Raw genomic sequence first — 18,153 nt, 5'->3', positions numbered from 1 at the left:
GGAGCTGATCCCCGAGCAAAACCATTGTGCTCTCACGGTCTCACCATGCTCATCCACGGCGGCAGCCGCCAGCCAAATTGGTTTCCTCATCCGTCATCCCAATTGCGCCGCCGAGACCTTAAAATTGCCTTGTTCACCATCACCGCTCTTGGGTAGTAGGCATCATCAGATGGCGCCAAATTCGAGGTGATAAGGCGCATGTGTCGTGCCATGGCCGTACCACGCACTGCCGTCAAGGGATAGGCATCGACCCCTCCTGCCTCCATGGCTGCCTCTTCGCTTCCTCCTGCATCTTCCAACGTTAATATAAAGATTACTCATACCATGCCATGAATCTCTCCCACACCATGGCTGTTGCACGGCTCGTCCTTCTCATCGTGGTGGTCGTTGTTGGCGGCTCCAGCCTCCAGCGCATCTGGCAATGGTGGTGGCATCATCTGGCAGGTGATGGACGGGTAGCCGCCGAGGCTGCTACTAGGGGCGCAGTTCGCAGCGTTCGTGAGGCGGCACGGGCGGGAGTACTCGGGGCCGGAGGAGTACGTGCGGCGGCTGAGCGTGTTCCCCGCCAACCTTGCTGCGCTATGGCGCACCAGGCACACGACCCGACCGTGCGCCACAGCATCACCCCCTTCTCCAACCTCACCCGGGAGGAGTTCGAGGCACGCTTAACGGGCATCACCGCCAATGGCGATGACGTCTGAAGCCGTAGGCTGATGCCGTCTGCCTCCCGCCCATGGAGGATGAGGTGGCCAGCCTCCCGGCAGCTTCGACTGGCCCGACTAGCATGACATGGGCGCCATCACCAACGTGAAGATGCAGTGCACATGCAGCTCCTGCTAGGCCTTAAGCACCACCGGCAACATTCTCAACCTCAGCGAGCAGCAGCTCGTCGACTGCAACCACACGGTACACATCACATGTATACAACTCCTAATCTCATCTTTGAACTAATCAAGCTATGGCTTGTGGTCGTCGTGATCGTCGAAGTGCGACAAGAGATGGGGTTTCTTTTTTTTTCTTGCACTACGATCAATCGGAGACAGACGAAAATTTTTGACAAAATCGGAAAACTAAACGACGGACCAAAAAACCGGAAACCTTACTTATTTTTATTTAGGTATAGATGACATTGGATCGTGCAATTGAGGGATGGTATATGTACTATACGGCGATGAACAATGGCTTGATACATCTTTTACATAGTGGCTTATATTGACTTCTATCGCCAACAAACAATATGATGACAAACCGACGCATATAGGCCATGTTATAGTAGATGAACTTATGTAGTTATATTATTTTGTAGTGGAAATAAATTCTGTTATTGTTTGTCCAAGGGATCAGAAGTGCATTTTTCATAGCTTAGTAATTTTGTTCATACGAATAATATCCATAATCTTTTAAAAAGAAGCTCACTAACATACGTAGCAAGGGTATCGAGCATGCCTTCCCTCTATAACCTACCATGCAAAAAAATCCAATAGAAGTTGGGCTTTGCTCTTTATGACTCATGCAGGAGCCTTGGCACAGCCTGGTGAGATCGGCCTCTACTCCACACTGGCACTGACCTCCTCTCTAGACTATCTACCTCCACCAGGCCCCGCTTCCTCTCAAGCTCACCAGCATCCCAGCACCAATCCCTTCTCCACCTCACTGTAGCCTCCTAGCTCAACATCTTCTCAAGCTAAGCTTGCTAGCTAGCACCACTCCGTACTCCACCACACCACCGCCATTAGGCTTGGTTTCCTCACCACCTGTTGGCTCAACATCTTCTCGAACTCCTCGTGGCACCACCCTCCTGATCACCAGCCTATTGGTTGCTCCACTACTATCGGACTAAAACATCGAGTCAACCTCTCTATGGATGTCCCTATCCTCAATCTGCATTGCTAGCATATCTTACCTGTCTCGATCCATACCACAGGCATAGTCTCAGGCTCTCAGCCTCGTTGTCACACTATGTGTCTATTAGACCACAACAACAATAAAACAATACATTTTGCCGACTGATATAAGCATATTTGAACTCTTATTCCAAGACTTACAACAAAAAGGCATACCATCATTATCCAATACTCTAACATACCGCTCTGTTAACGTTCACAAATATAAGCATTCCAAGCGTTTAAAAGTTGTCCATAAATATAAGAGTTTCATGATACTGTGTCCTATTAATTACTTTTTATTCAATTTCCTCTCGTCTTACCCTCAACCATCCCATTTTAAATAAGGAGCACCAAATTTTTTTATCCCTATCGTTAATCTATCCAAAACAACGGTGACACCTCGAACATAGTTAGCCAGAATACACCAATTGGTGCAAGTTGGGGTCAAATATATAGTACCAGTGGAATATGTAACAGTAACATGATAGGTACACTTTACAATGGATAATAGCAAACTAACTTTATTACATTGTGGGAATAGTCCTTACATATGTTGTCACAATGGACAAGCCCATAGATGGGCAACAACACAGCACATAAAAGACAACAAGGACAATGACAGTTTCGGCACGGAAGCTAACTAATGAAGGCAAACTAAACAAAGCAACTAAGCACTAGGCATCTGACTTATTCCACAGGCACGGCATTGTGCTAAGTTCGTATCCCTAAAAGTCTTCATAGTCGGCTTGCTTGGCTTAACAATGAGGGTATGGCCTTACTTGAGAAAAACAACATTTCACTTAAAAGATGTTTCTTTTGCAAAACACTACTGTGTCAGAATTAGTTGTCGGGAAAAGGCTCATATCTCAATCCATTCCACAACTTGCTTTGCAAAAACTCATTTTCTCTATTAGTTTCTTTTCACTTTACCAACAACTTTGCCATTATTCCATTATCACATCATCACTATTTCTCATAGATAATAAGCTATCTCAGCACAACCTAACACCTTCTCAGCCCTATCCACACCATGGTGCCGAAAGACACTGTCCCTATTGCCTTCACTCGTCGACACATCATCATGGGAGGCATAGAAGAGCCAATGTCATTTTCCTTTGCACGAATGGATCCTAGCATGAACACATCCGATCCAATGGCACTTAGGCCCAAATGCTATATGCACCGTTGTTTTAAGGAAAAGTTACATGTAAACTTTATTTAGAAACACGGTATAAATGCATGCACTCACAAATGTGCACACTCACACCTATGAATACACAAACGCACACCCCTACCCCTATAAACACTTCCAAAATATTAGGCCGACATATCTTCAGGCATGAAGTGCACGGGCGATTTCTAAACTTGTGAAAGTGTGTCATCTAGATCCCTCAACTCTCAATGCATTTTCAGATCCTCGAACTTTCTGTTGTCATACAGGTCCAAATTGGCTCCAAGCTGATCCATGCGCTGATATAGCATGCTGTGGTGTATCCCATGCAAAGATGGGGCCACATGTCAGCCTCTCCCTCACACCTTTCTCCCCCCCCCCCCCCCCCCTCTCTCCCCATGTCTCTCTTACAACTTGCCAGCCGAAGGAGGAGTCGGCAACTAAGTCCAAGGTGGCACAGAGGAGGAGCAGCAGAGGCATGCCGAAGTCCGCGCGCCGGGGCGGGGTCCATAGGTCGTCGTCCATGCCACATCAGCGGCCTCGCCGCTGTAGCTTTCCGAATGCTCCCTCTAGGAGCTCGTCCTGAACTCTGTGTGTCCTCATCATTGGGTCGGTGCGCCGCAATAGGTCATGGCAGTGGAGAATGGCAGGAGCTGGGATGGAGGAGAGCCTAGAGACGGTGGTGAGACATGGGTAGGGAGCAATGCCCGGCTCCCGTGATGCCGCTAACGAGGAACAGGCAAAGGGCGAGGCGAAGGCTAGAGAAGGAGATCAAGGTGGAGGAAGACGACACACAGAGGGCCCGCAAGACTCTCTGGAAAGACCACGGGCGCCACCCTCTGCTACAGCCATGCTTTATCCCGCCGTCAAACCATCGCCACCACTGTCATTGGGATGCCCTATCCTAGCGCGCCTATCTGGCTACCTCGTCGCTGGCAGCGACCACGTCCTCGTCCAGAAGCTGACCTCGACGTCTTGCTCCATGATGTCGCTGTTAGACAACTCCCATAGCTACGTGCCTCCGGATCTAGAGGCCACATCGTTGGTCGTCCTCTCCACCCAATCCTATCTACGATGCCGCAACTACATGAGTCACGATGGGCAGAGCCAGCGACTGTCACTGCCCTAGAACCACATCCTCCTTCTTGGAGGAGCTCGAGGACGAGGTCAGCTATAGCCGCTAAAGAAGGAGATATGGACATATGAGCTCAATGACGAGGACAAATACAATGGTGAGAAGCACGACAGGCGTGCTTGTGTTCGACGCAGAGGTCGCCGTTGCTCTCCAGCGTAGAGGTCACCGGGCCCCATGAAGGCTGCGCCGTTGCTCCTCTCCGACACTGAAGATTTTAGGGAGGGAGAGATGAGAGAGTGGACAAAATATTTTTTTTAATATTTTGTTTTTTCTATGTTATTGGCATATGGGTCCCACTAATACTCATACACCACTATGATATGCCACGTATGCGCATGGAGTTGGTTGAAACCTGTTTGGATGTATATGACACCCATCATGTATTAGCTAGTTAAGAGACCCAGAAATACATTTTGGGAGTTGAGACTCCTAGATGACACACCACACAAGTTCAAGGATTGTCCGTACTACACTTCACTCTATCATTGTCTGTACACTTCACTCTATCTTAAGATTGACAAGTTTACATGTAAACTTATTCCAATATAAATTGATGGTTATAGTTTTGAAAGTTGGACTAAATCTTATGCTGAACATATGACCTAGGGGAGTGCCAGGCGGGCCTTGTTTCAACTAAATTCTGATCCAAAACAGCCTTTGCAAATTTTGTTATGGGTGCGTGCGTCCTTGGTTGATGCAAATGCTAGAAATTATACTTTCTTTGTAAAAAAAACTTTGTTAAAATGACAAAATTACTTTGACATGATGCCCAGAGTTTGACCAAGCGTTTATGCTAAGTTGGGCATATTCAGCACAAAATTGACAGCAGAGTCCGAAATTAGCGAACAAATTCGTTTTTTTCCCCAAAAAACCATTGACTGCAATTTGTAACGAGCTGAAACTAAATTAGGCTGGGCGATCTCGCCGGAGTAAAATAGAATAGACAGCCAAACAGAATACAAAAGAATTCGGGAAAGCATCACCTGAATTCAAATACTTATATTCACGAATATTACGCACGTACGGTTGGACTTTCAACAGAATTTTAGCTAGAACAGTCATATAACGCTTGTTTTCATAAGTACTATGTGTTAAAGTTAAATCTTGTGCACCATGGTTACTCTTCGGTTATGCTGTGAAGGCTCGGCTGCCAAGAGTAGGACGCCGAGCTCGCCGGCGACGCGAGGCGCCGCCGCCGCCGCGCAGGCGATCCACCGTTCCTCGGTGGCTTCCCGTTCTCCTTGGTCTCCCTCACGTCGCTGACATCTCCGACGACGGCCGCCTCGTCTTTGCCGCCGTGGCTGACGCCCCCATCGCGGGGCCCACTCTGCTGCGGCTCGCCGCCGCCGCCGCTGACCAGTAACCTGAGCCAGCTCTTGCGGCGGCCGACGACCTTGTAACCCCTCTCGTGGCCGCCGGCGCCAGCGAGGTGCCTCTTCAGCGACACGCCGCCGCCGCCGCCGGCGTGCGGGGAGGAGGACGCGTGCATGATCTGCAGCCGCCGCACGGTGCTCCTGGGCACGACGTAGTACTTGCGCCCGAGCGCCAGAACGGCGTCCGGCGCGGCGACGGCGCCGGCGGCGGCGGGGTCCCGGAACACGTCGGGTCGCGCCACGCAGAACCGCGGGTGCCGCGCCATCACCTCCGCCGCCGGCACCGCCCGGTCGAGCAGCTCGACGTGGCCGCCGGGGAACACCAGCTTCACGAACTCGCCCCGCGCCGCCGCCTTCCCGGAGCAGAACAGCCAGCTCGCCATGGCCGGCCGCCGCGCGCGAGCGCCCGAGGCCGAGGAAGCCAACGCGCGGCTGCTTATAATAAACTCTCGGGGATTAGCTGAGGAAGATGGCGAGATTAGCAGCTTAATTAGCCGGCTAATCAGACTAGGAGTGCGTGTTGGTGATATCGTGGCTGCCATTTGTGCTTCTGCATGCGTCTTTGGACTCTTATCAAAGTCGTGTAGAGTTAGACGATGGTTACAAGGGAGGGTTTTGGGGTTATCAATGTCAGGATAATTTGGCAGGACACCTACTTGGATTGAAAATGAAATGGCTTTGGCTCTCTTTGGTGAGCATGCCCAGATAGCAAAAGTAATTTAGGTGTCAGATTGGTATACTGATCTACACATTAATCAAACGGGTTTACTTAAAAATATGACACCATATTTTTTTTCACTTAATTTCGTTCATTTTTTTCCTTATGTGATTTCTCTCTCTTTTATATGTAAGTTATATCTCTACTATCTCTTCTTCCAAATACATAATAAATTACTTTTACGGCCTGTTCAAATTGATGTCATTTCAAATCATATTATTTTTTTGGTACATACCATTTTTTTTGGTAAAGTTACCAAAGATATGCATACATTTGGTTTTTTAGCCTAACTTTGGTAAATACATAAGAAATCATGTCCAAATTTTTGTAATAATGCTAACTTACTGAAATTTTGCCATTGTCAAAATTTGATAAGGTTTATTTTGTCTACAATTTGAACAACCCCTTAATTCTAGTTCTTTCTTACATTGTATAATAAAAAAAATTACAATATAAATATTCAAACATACAATGTATTTGCAGTGTAAGTTTTAAATTTACGGTGCAACTCAATATAAGTGTAAGTAATTTATAGAGTGAAACATTTTGATTTTTTAAAAATAATGTTTAGGGATTCTTAGTATCAGGATTTCTTTTGCACCAGTTTTTTTAAGTTGAAGGGGTCAAGATTTTGCTATTGCAGTTTAGGGATGAGATTTAAACACGATGGAAAGTTGAGGGAGTTAAAAGTGGTCTTATTTCAATGAATTTTGCCCAAGCTATCGATTCAAGAGTTTGAGACCTGATAGCCAGCGAATTCAGGCCCAGCCTATAGCAGAAAAAATGTCTGGGCCAGGGTCAAGCAGCCCAAAACTCAGTCCAAAACATGAACCCTCCCATATGTCCTCTCTTTGACCCAAAAATATTGACAATGGAATTTGACAAATTTTTGTCACGCTCTAAAAACAAAAAATCTCTTTGTAAACCACCATGCATCCCTTTTGTTCCTCAATTGTGGAAATAAAACTCAGGCAAATCTTTCGTTGCAAATGTTAACAAAAACATCGCATCTTTTCTTGAAAAGGAATTAACAGATGCAGCGGCGGAGCCAGCGCCCGGCTAGCATGGGCAACTGCCCGGGCTCCGCCGCATGAATCAACAGTGAGCAGGAGCACTTGTTACTTGTTACCATCACTTCGCCTTATTCAGTGCACTATACTGCAGTGACTAGTACTTAGTTACATGGTTTAGGCGTACATGCAGTTAAGTAGTAGTAGCTAATTACTTTCTTAATTAATTCATAGTTCATCATCTGTTTTTTCAATTTTAAGATAATACAAGACTATATAATATATATTAAATGGTCTATGTACTTATATAGATTTAAGTATACTTTCTACCCATCGCTAGGCTTGCCCGGGCTTAGAAAAATTCGTAGATCCGCCACTGGAACCATGTATACTACCTTAGAAAATTCAAACTTCAGCATGTAAATATCACAAATTGTATGCTTTTAAGCCCCTTTCTTTATGGCTGCAGCTGAAGCAACAGACTCAGCTGAGCTCTTCCTCATCCTGTGCTTCCAGTCTCCCCTCGATGAAGAAAAGAAAACACATATGGATGGAATGGGAAGATCGAATCTGGTAAAATCAGTTAATCGATTGGCTCCCACTTTTGATGGTTGGACTGAAGAGTTCTATGATGCTGTTGCAAATAGCATCAATGAAAAATACCAAAGCAATCGCAAATATGTTTCTTGGAATGGTACCAAGGTTAAGAGCAAAATTAAAGAATCTAAAAGGTTGCATGTGAAAGCTGCTAAAGAGGTATTTGCCCCACTCCTGCTCATTCTTTGCCCCACAACTGCTCATTCACTGTTCGTTTTGTTAAACTTTACATCCCAGGGTACAAGCCAGGAAACTCTCTATTCTAAGCTTACTCCACAATTCTCAGGTTCAGTTTTAGCTGAGCATAGTACGCAAGTCACAAGTTCATTTTCAGTGGATGCAATGGAAGGCCCACAATCTAAAATGTCTGCACTGAGGTATTTTGATGGCCAAGGGTGCATTGACATTGAATTATACAAAAAGTATTCACCTGTACTGGACGATAAAAGAGCTCTGGAGCTGTTTTGGGTTAAGGAGAAATATGAAGAAAAGATAGCATTGCTCAAGGTCATTTACAAGGAAAAATATGTAAGCAGTAAATGGCTGTTTGGAAAATACATTTTCTCTTGATATGAACATTTTCTCTTGATACGATCATTTTATCATCTTTGTAGGAACCTTTGTGCCAGTTGTCTCAGCAATCTTGGGTACATTTGCAAGACAACACACCTCCACGGGAGCAGTGAAATGCAATCTTCATGCAGTGCCCAAAACTAAAAGGTATGTCAAGTATGAATGGAGTTTTCATTCAAATATGCTACTATGCCCAGATTTGAATCATCAATTCTTATTGCAGAGTATGGACTACGGAGGAGTGGAGGACTGGAAGGTAGAACTGGAGTCTATCTCATGTGATGTGTTGGCATGCAACAGCAGCAGGCTTGACAGCCTTGAAGGCTTCAAGCCTTGAACTTTTAAATTTATGTTCTCATCTCGTGTCGTTGTGAACTGTCATAGTAGGTATCAGTTATCGATGTGTCATTTGTGAACTGTCAATGTGTCGTTTGTGATGACCTGCGAGCTGCGGTTGTGAACTGTCATAGTAGGTATCAGTTATCGATGTGTCATTTGTGAACTGTCAATGTGTCGTTTGTGATGACCTGCGAGCTGCGGTTGTGAACTGTCATAGTAGGTATCAGTTATCGATGTGTCATTTGTGAACTGTCAATGTGTCGTTTGCAATGACATGCGAACTTGAACTTATCAGTTATCAATTATTATCTATTTCTATGCAAAAATCTGATTGTTTGTTGTGATTTTATGTGTCAGTTATCGATGTGTCATTTGATATATAATCTGCGGGTCTCCATTGATATATAATCTCCATTGACCCGTGTGATAGCCATTGACCCGTAGATAGAATTCTATTGACCCGTGTGATAGCCATGAACCTGGCTATACAATCTGATGGACCCGTGGATACAATCTTCATTAACCCGTAGATATAAGTCCACTGACCCACCTCTACAATCTCCATTGACCCTGGGATATAAGCTCAATTGACCTGTGTACAACTTGGATTTTAACATTATGTTCGTTCCGTTTTGCGACAAAGGATTCAGTTTGTTCACTCAAGGCAAATAACGAAGAGATGATGGATACAATTTCATTGACCCGAGTGGAAGCCATTGACCCGGAGATAATATTACATTAACCCGTTTGGTATCGATTGACCCGTAGATACTATCCATTGACCCGCTTATAGAATCTGCAATGAGCCGTGTGCTGTAGTTTGACCCGTGGAAACAATGCGTTTGACCTGTATACTCTCAATTGACCCGGAGATACAAGTCCATTGACCCGAAGATACAATTCCATGGACCCACGTTGTATCCACTGAGCCGCAAATAAAAGTCCATAGGCCCGCCTATAGAATCTGCATTGACCCGTGTGCACCCCGTTTACCCGTGGATATAATGCCATTGACTCGTAGCTAGAATTGCATTGACCCACCTATGCAATATCCATTGACCCGTCTAAACAATCTGACCCGTTTTTGCCTACCACTGGCCCGTTTTTTCTTGCCACACTAGCCCATTTTTTCTTTCAACCCTCACTGCTTGTTTTCTTTTTTTGACAAGAACCCTCACCGCTTGTTTTGATGTGGCCTCGCGGATAAGTAAACCACTCGGGTCAATATGAGGGGATCTTGGGATCAATGGAGAGCAGACGGGTCAATGTAAACCACTCGGGTCAATGCAAGTGTACATTCTGATCAATGGACCTAGATCAGGTCAATTGAGAGCAGTCGGGTCAATGCGTAGCATCTGGCTCAGTGTATACAACACGGGTCAATGCACAGCATCCGGGTCAATTGAGAGCAGGCGGGTCAATGTATACCACACAGGTCAATGCAAGGGAATCTGGGTCAATGGATAGCACACAGGTCAATTGAGCTTATATGCGGGTCAATGCAGATTCTAGTCTGCAGATTTCTGATAAGTCTTTACATTTGCCGTTTTTATTGGAGAGTAAATTTGAACAATTGTCACAGACTTGGGCCCAGTATAAGAAAAAAGTGATGTTGTTGGAACAATTATAACAGATTCGACCAATACATGAGAAGCTGAAATCGAGATCACTACCAACTACAGATAATACTCGAGATAAAACAGATTATATATCAGAGAAAGAAGGTGCATTTTAACCACTAGGGTGACATTTCTGTCCATTTAAGTTCACTAGCTTTTTGACCACTAGGGTGGCCCCAAAAACAGCCTCTCTTCCTGCCCTGGTTCCCCTCTGTACTAGTCCTCTACCCACAGTTGCTACATGCCCAAAATTATCATATCCACATCTGAAACTCAACATGTAACACTGAATAGGTATTTTATATGCCCTGCAGTAGATCATTATATGCCCAAAAATCGCATTACACAATGGAGTACTTGTGATCACTAAGAAAATTGAAAACCTTGCTTGATCTCAACTTGCCTAGCAATCTCGTACGACATATATGCATCTATGGCGGCGTAATTCACCTGCCAGGTTGCCAAAATCCTCGCACCCCATAATTTGTGATTGATGTGTTTGTTAGATCGGTAGTTTCAATACCGCTGCTCCCATCGCTTCAAGTGATGTCCGAGGCCGATAAGGACTGACGAGATGGCCATATTATTCACTTAGTCCCAGGACGATACACTGGAGGTCCTTCGGATTGGAAATTGTGATGCCGCAGTCCTTCCTCAGTCGTTTAACTTCGTTGTCGATGCTTGCTCCGACAAATATGTGGCCCTGTTCTGTGAGAAACCTCTTCAAGGCTTCAGGAAGGTTGCCGCCGGCCTGGTAGACCTGGAACACAAGGCAATGCACCCCGACACACTGCTGCAACAGGGCTGTCTTGTGTCCCCCGCCCACATCTTTAGGGAGGATGCGCCACTCGGTGTCTAATCCGATGAGCATTCTTCGATGAACCGAGTCACTCAGTGTCACTTGGATTTCATTGATGAATCGCTCGACCACCATCGCGTCACACGTAACAGTCGTGTTGATGTTCGGGTACCTCTCCAGGAAGAAGACAATGTCCATGTCCGACGTTGGCGGTAGCGGCTTCGGCTCAACGCTGCAGCGCTTCTCCGCCAGGCACTAATCCCAGCCCTGGCGCAATGGTTTCTTCGGCGGCCACGGTTCCCACGGATCGCCATGGCGCGATGGCTTCCTCAGTGTCGGCGGTCCCTAGTCATGGCGGGATGGCTCCATCCTTGCTGTGAGAAAACTACCACAATGGGCAATGGCACAATTCGGTTGAGGGTGCTGTGAGAAACTACTGCAGTGGGCAATGGATGAATCGGTTGAGGTGCTGTTTGAAACTACCGCAATCGGTCTAGGGGTGAGTGCCTTTTAAACCTTCTGCAGAGTGTCGCTTCCTGGGGAGATGAATTGGCACTTCTGCAGAGCGTCGTTTCCCAGGAAGGTGAATCGGCTGAGGGCGAGGGCAGTCAAAAATCAATGCGTCTTAAATTACGAAGAGATGCGTCCCTTAGCTTCGCGCATGTTGCTTCACATTAATGAAGCAATGCGTCCTTAGCTTCGCGCATGTGCTTCACACTTAGCGATTAATTTCTATCGACGCACCCCTGTCAAAAGACGCGCGACCGTCAAAAGACGTGCGACGGTCAAGAGAAGCACGCCAGTCAACATACACACGCCGGGCAAAAGACGCAGGCTAAAGGAGCACGACGATCAAAAGACGCATGACGGTCAAAAGGAGCAGGACGATCAATAAACCTGCTAAAGCCCCAAGCCATTGAGTAATTTAGTACCAAGCAAAACAAAATACAAGTAATTTAGTAGACCAACAAACTCAACACAATCAAACCCGAATGAACAAAATGTTGAATTGAATCGTACTAGTCTATACTGGTAAATTTTGTTGCTTTCGTATCATGTGTTGAGTTTCCATTCTTCATGTTGAGTTTGAAGTATCTGAGCTTCTCCGAACGTGTTAAGTTTTTTCTTTGGTGTTGAGTTTGCCTGCACAGATAGCAACTCGCGTGTCACTCTGTGTCCCATCATGTTGCTCTTTGCCGGGCTGTGTATCTGTTCATAGTGTGTTGCAGTTCCCTATTCTCTATTCTCCCCCGTGTCACTCTTTGTCCCATCGTGTTGCTCTTTACTCGCGACCTATTCTGTCACTCTTTGCCGGTCTATATATCTGTTAGTGTGTTTTTTTGGAACATTATCTGTTAGTGTGTTGCTTTCCTATTCTCTACTCTCCGGCATGTCACTCTTTGTCCCATCTGTTGCTCTTTACCCGCGACCTATTCTGTCACTCTTTGTTGAGTTTTTTCCTTGTTCTGTTGCTTTCATGGGATGTGTTGAGTTTCCAATTATAGTGTTGAGTTGTCGTGATTCCCGTCGAACACTAGTGTAACGTTTCATTTGCAAAACGTGCTGCTTTTTGTAACATGTTGAGTTTATATTTTTCGTGTTGAGTTTGTGTGCAGGCATAATCAACTACGATTTGAGTTTGAAGTTATGTCATTTTTATGACGATTCAAAAGCTTCTTGCTTTCGTATGACGATTCAACAATGTAATTTTTATGTACCACTCGGCTATACAGTGGCTATATAGTTACATTCCTAAGCTTATCCGTGGGCCGGCACGGCACGACACGTTTACTGTAGCATGCTGGCACGGCACGGCCCACCGGCCCATTTATTTTTCCTACGATTTTCTAATTTCTCCCATATATTTCTCATATTTTTTATTTTTTCAATCGTTTTCTCATATCTTTTTTATTTTTTTCATATTTATATATGACGGATTAATTAGGCTTAATATATTCGTCTCGCAGTTTACAGGCGGAATCTGTAATTTGATTTATTATTAGTCTATATTTAATACTTCAAATGTGTGTCTGTATATGTCAAAAAAAATTGGGCATGGAACTAAACACGGCCTTAGTTTTGAATATATTACTTGACTTTTAGAAATCGGCATCTTAATTGCATTGTTTTAAAGAAAATTTTGCATGATTTGAGCTTGGATAGTACTAATATATTGATATTGACATTGTTATCAATTGAAAAGAGTGTATTGATAAAGAAACCAACTAATAACTAGTTTGTTGTAATTTCTTCTTTCATTCAATACAAATGAGAATATGGTTTGATTTCTATTAATTTCTTTCTTTGCATATATAATTTTGTATTGGGGTTGCCTTTATTTGTATCATGCAACTTAGATTTCCAATTCTGCTTATATTGTTATATGAGAGATATGCATGTGTGCATACCCAGTCTGATTTTTCTGGGTCCGCCACTGTTTTTTGTTCAAGCTGGTGGTACTTATCCGTGGTTGTGATGAACAGCAGCACTGGAAAGAGCGTACTGCTGCTATACAGGTACACATCAAATTCATCATATTGGATGTATAGGTAAGTAAGCTCTTTCCAGTGTTGCTGTTCATCACAAGCATGGATAAGCTTAGGAATGTTGAGACGTGTGGAGAAAAGTTTGATGTGTTCCATGAGCTTCTCTGGGCGATAGGCCCATAGCTTGACAATGTTCCTATGGTTGATTATCTTTGAGACAGAATGAGCATCTCATTGTCAAACTCTTTTATCTGTTGCTCGTTAGTCATTGATACACAATTACACGCGGTGGCCGTAATAATAGGCGGCTGCATGGTGGCAGCATTGTCAAATTCATCATATTGGATGCATAGGTAAGTAAGCTCTTTCCAGTGCTGCTGTTCATCATATTGGAGAGCTAGGGTTTTCTTTCGCCACCGCCAGCAGAGCAGAGCGGCAGGGAAGGCTGGACCGCGGGGAATAAGTGGAGCCGGATGTTGGGCTGGGCCATTGTAGAGGAAGCCTCAACCTTGACCGGGTTAAGATGCCCTTAACCCTTGACGTCCTTAACCCATCACCTCCTTAAGGCTTCCTCCGCGGCGGGACGTCGGGCTGGCTTCCGGTGGCGGGTACCGGGAAGGAGGAAGGCGATTCCTCGGACGCCCGCGGCGCAGGGATTCCTAGCTCCAGGTAGGGGAAGGAAGTAGGGAGCGGCGGCGGCGTGTCGGGCGGGCTCGTTTGGATGAGCATGGAGCGGGCAGAAGGGCGGTCGTTCGCTGGCTCCACCTTGACAGCGGCGAGGGAGGAGCATCATCCGAGGCGGCATTTTATGTCCACTTCTGATGGCGAAAACTGTGGACCTGTGAAAAATCTAGCTGTTACAGCTACTGTTAGCTCCAGAGTAGGACAGCGATTGATTGATAGGTTCATTTCCAAGACAAATGATGACCGGCCTCAGACCAATCTCGATATGAAAGGAGCACCCCAGTCAAAAGACGCATGACGGAGAAAAGGAGCGCCGGTCAAAAGACGCACCCCGATCAAAAGACGCACAAACGTCAAGACGCGCAACGGTCAAGAGAAGCACACCGATCAAAATACGCACGCCGGGCAAAAGACGCACGCTGGCTAAAGGAGCACGACGATCAAAAGACGCACGATGTGCCAAGGCCTCGGCCCAAGCACGACCCAAGGAGGTGCTAGGCCGTGCCGGGCAGGCACGGCTACTGCAGCAGCATGTGGGCCGGTAGCCGGCCCACTAGTACATGTGGCTCATAAAAATTGAAATTTGAGGGGGAAAAAAGAAAAAAAAGGCAGAAAAAACATGAAAAGATGCACGACTAAAACATAACAAAAACTGGCGGCTTGCTGCGGCGGCCAATCCTTCTGTTCTCTTCTCTTCTCTTCATTTGCTGCCCAGTGTGGCGGTCAACTAGGGTTCCAGGCTTCTATTCATTTTGCTGCCGCGACTCGCAGTAATGGTTCAACCACCCGCTTCTCCTCTCTTCTCTTCTCTCCACCGCGGCTTCTCTTCCCGATGCTTGTCAAATCGCCATTGATACCACCCGCCGAGCGATTGTACATATTCGTATACCAGCTCGCAAATAAAGCAACGGCAGACCAGGCAACGGCAGGCTTGCCGAAGCAGGGTGAAGACTCGGCAGACCAAACGCAAGAAGAAGCAGGTTTGTTCCTTTTCCGGGCTGCCCCTGTGCTGCTCCCATGCCGCCACCGTCGGCGATTTGGGGGTTTGCTGCTCTGTTGCGTCTTTTGACGGTGTGCTCCTTTAGCCGTTGTAGTTTTGCAGAACCATCAGCGGCGGAGCCAGCGCCCGGCTAGCATGGGCAGCTACTCGGGCTCCACCGCATGAATCAACAGTGAGCATGAGCACTTGTTACTTGTTACCATCACTTCGCCTCATTCAGTGCACTATACTGCAGTGACTAGTACTTAGTTACATGGTTCAGGCGTACATGCAGTTGAGTAGTAGTAGCTAATTACTTTCTTAATTAATTTACTAGTTCATTTAAGATAATACATGACTATATAATATATATTAAATGGTCTACATACTTATACAGATTTTAAGTACACCTTCTACCCATCACTAGGCTTGTCCGGGCTTTGAAAAATTCGTAGACCCGCCACTGAGCAGATGCAATTTAGGCCCTGTTTAGTTCCCAAAATTTTTTTCCCAAAAACATCACATCGAATCTTTGAACACATGCATAGAGCATTAAATATAGATAAAATCAAAAACTAATTACACAGTTAGGGGGGAAATCGCGAGATGAATCTTTTGAGCCTAATTAGTCTGTGATTAGCCATAAGTGCTACAGTAACCCACATGTGTTAATGACGGATTAATTAGGCTCAAAAGATTCGTCTCGCGGTTTCAAGGCGAGTTATGAAATTAGTTTTTCATTCGTGTTCAAATGACCGAAAACCCCTTCTAACATCCGATCAAACGTCCGATGTGACACTAAAAAGTTTTCATTTCGTAAACTAAATAGGCCCTTAATTAGCAGCATGATGCTGTGTTTCTGTTTCAGTTTTTGTCAGCGTGTGCTTTTCTTTGTTGAGTTTTTTTTTTATTCTGCCAGATCCAATCACATTCATCATCAATCATACAAGCTGTCCACGTGGTCCAACCCAAGAACAATCTACTACCGAGGCTGAACCAGCAACGCCATGGGCGATCGAGGTAGACGCTTCCACCAATCACAACCCTCCACGTGGCACCAACCGGCTGGCAGACGTGGCAGCCACTCGTTCACAAATCTTTCGCGAGATGTGTATGGTGATTAAAATCGAAAACCATACTGTCAAGACGACTAACCACTTTGTAACGGAGGAATTTTAAAGGATAATTGTACATATTAAATTAACTAATGAAATTTTATGTAAAATAAAATTGCCGCGTTTTGAAGGAGGGAATTTAATTTATTTGTTGCCCGCTTAATCTCAAAATAAACAATTAATTTTGCAGCAATAAATACATATTAATCTTATGTTATACTCCCTGTGATTTTCAATGTACGACGTCACTGATTTTTCGATATATTTTTTATATTCATCTTATTCAAACATTAGTTCATAAAAAATATAAGTGATAAGGATAGATACAAATCCCAAAAAATTCTAATTACATATTTATTTGAATATATTTAATGGTCAAACGTGTATCAAAAGTTAATTAGTAGTGGACCAAACAACTATGCAAGCCATCTCCCAAGTACACTATCAAGCTTTTCAAAGATTCATGAGATGTTTAACTATTTACTACTCTTACATATGGTATTTAACAATTTACCACCTGGATATACATGTTATAGATATGTAAGAATCTACATGTCATAAAGATATGAGAGGTAAATTGTTAAATGTTAAATCTAAAAGTGATAAATAGTTCAATACCCCTTTATTTTAAGGTCAGTTTCAAAGCTAGAAGGGGGAAAACTTACCAATGCATTAGGAAATTGTCTATTGTCTATGCAACAAAATTAATATTTGATGATTGTCTTGAAAAAATAAACAGGTTTTTATTGACGAAAATGTGAACCCAAAAATCCATGGAGTTTCATGTTGACCATTGGAGATTACCCCTTGGGGATGAATAACTTAAGCTTCCTTGAACATTTCCAGAGCATTTAATTTTCATGGCATTTTACGATATTGTTTTTTTTTACTCCAGCATGTGAAGGACAAGAATATTTCCTATGCAAAATTATTATATCATTAAAAGCACAAATTTAAACAACCCCTTACATAATTTGACTTAGTTATGATCATATTTGACATGGCTCAGCTACTCTGTCATCCTATGTGCTGAAAGATTAAAAAAAAAATCATCGATACAAGGTAGAGGGTTGGGTTGCATGCTTACATCACGGAACACAACTTTGGCATTCTTCTATGTGCTGAGGAAACAAAAGAACACAGTTTGTGGTAGTAAAGCAGGCTTGCTCACACATGCTATGCCAGTGATATGCTGCTTGGATTAGGGAGTACAATTGCAAAAACATCCTGAAATAAAAAAAAATGCATCAAATTCACCCCTATATCGCTGCGAATTGATGAACTATGGAAATGGGAAATGTGCGAGCACTGTTTCCACGATGTAGCCATACATCATACGGCACACGACATCCGCATGTCTCAATCAGCAATCGATTGCCCTAACTAAAAATCTTTAGTTCTTGGATGGGAAATTTCTGTTGCGAAGTTAATTTTATTTTCAGTTTTTAAGACGTCAGTACTGGTTATGAATAAATAAAAGAAAAGGGACATCATCTGCCATCTCAGTATCATTCATGGGATCTTACTTTCATATGTGTTAGTATCCAATCGAGCAGGTTATGAGTTCGAACAGATGTAATTAAGTAGGGACGGAGCCAGGATTTTATGTCGATGGTGTCACTAGCAACGATAACTACTTAAGTAAAATAAAATTTGTGCTAAATCGATA

General features: G+C 44.4%; 1 protein-coding gene and 1 pseudogene across 1 annotated transcript; one reads left to right on the top strand and one right to left on the bottom strand.

Moving 5' to 3' along the window:
• The first annotated feature begins 347 nt into the window (after window positions 1-347).
• On the top strand, window positions 348-3,365 carry LOC127776992 (probable cysteine protease RD19D; annotated as a pseudogene).
• Window positions 3,366-11,004: 7,639 nt separating this feature from the next.
• Window positions 11,005-11,418, bottom strand: LOC127776991 (uncharacterized). The gene has a single exon (XM_052303521.1). The coding sequence runs from the start codon at window positions 11,416-11,418 to the stop codon at window positions 11,005-11,007; it is 414 nt and encodes a 137-aa protein (XP_052159481.1).
• Window positions 11,419-18,153: the final 6,735 nt, after the last annotated feature.

The sequence above is a fragment of the Oryza glaberrima genome, chromosome 6 (genome assembly GCF_000147395.1).
Source record: "Oryza glaberrima chromosome 6, OglaRS2, whole genome shotgun sequence".
NCBI classification, from domain to species: Eukaryota; Viridiplantae; Streptophyta; class Magnoliopsida; order Poales; family Poaceae; genus Oryza; species Oryza glaberrima.
The sequence above is the reverse complement of the archived record's forward strand: the minus strand, read 5'-3'. Positions and strand labels throughout refer to the sequence as shown.

Excerpts from the sequence above, each read along its gene's own strand:
- LOC127776991 (XM_052303521.1), bottom strand. The coding sequence starts at position 11,418 with ATGGACATTGTCTTCTTCCTGGAGAGGTACCCGAACATCAACACGACT.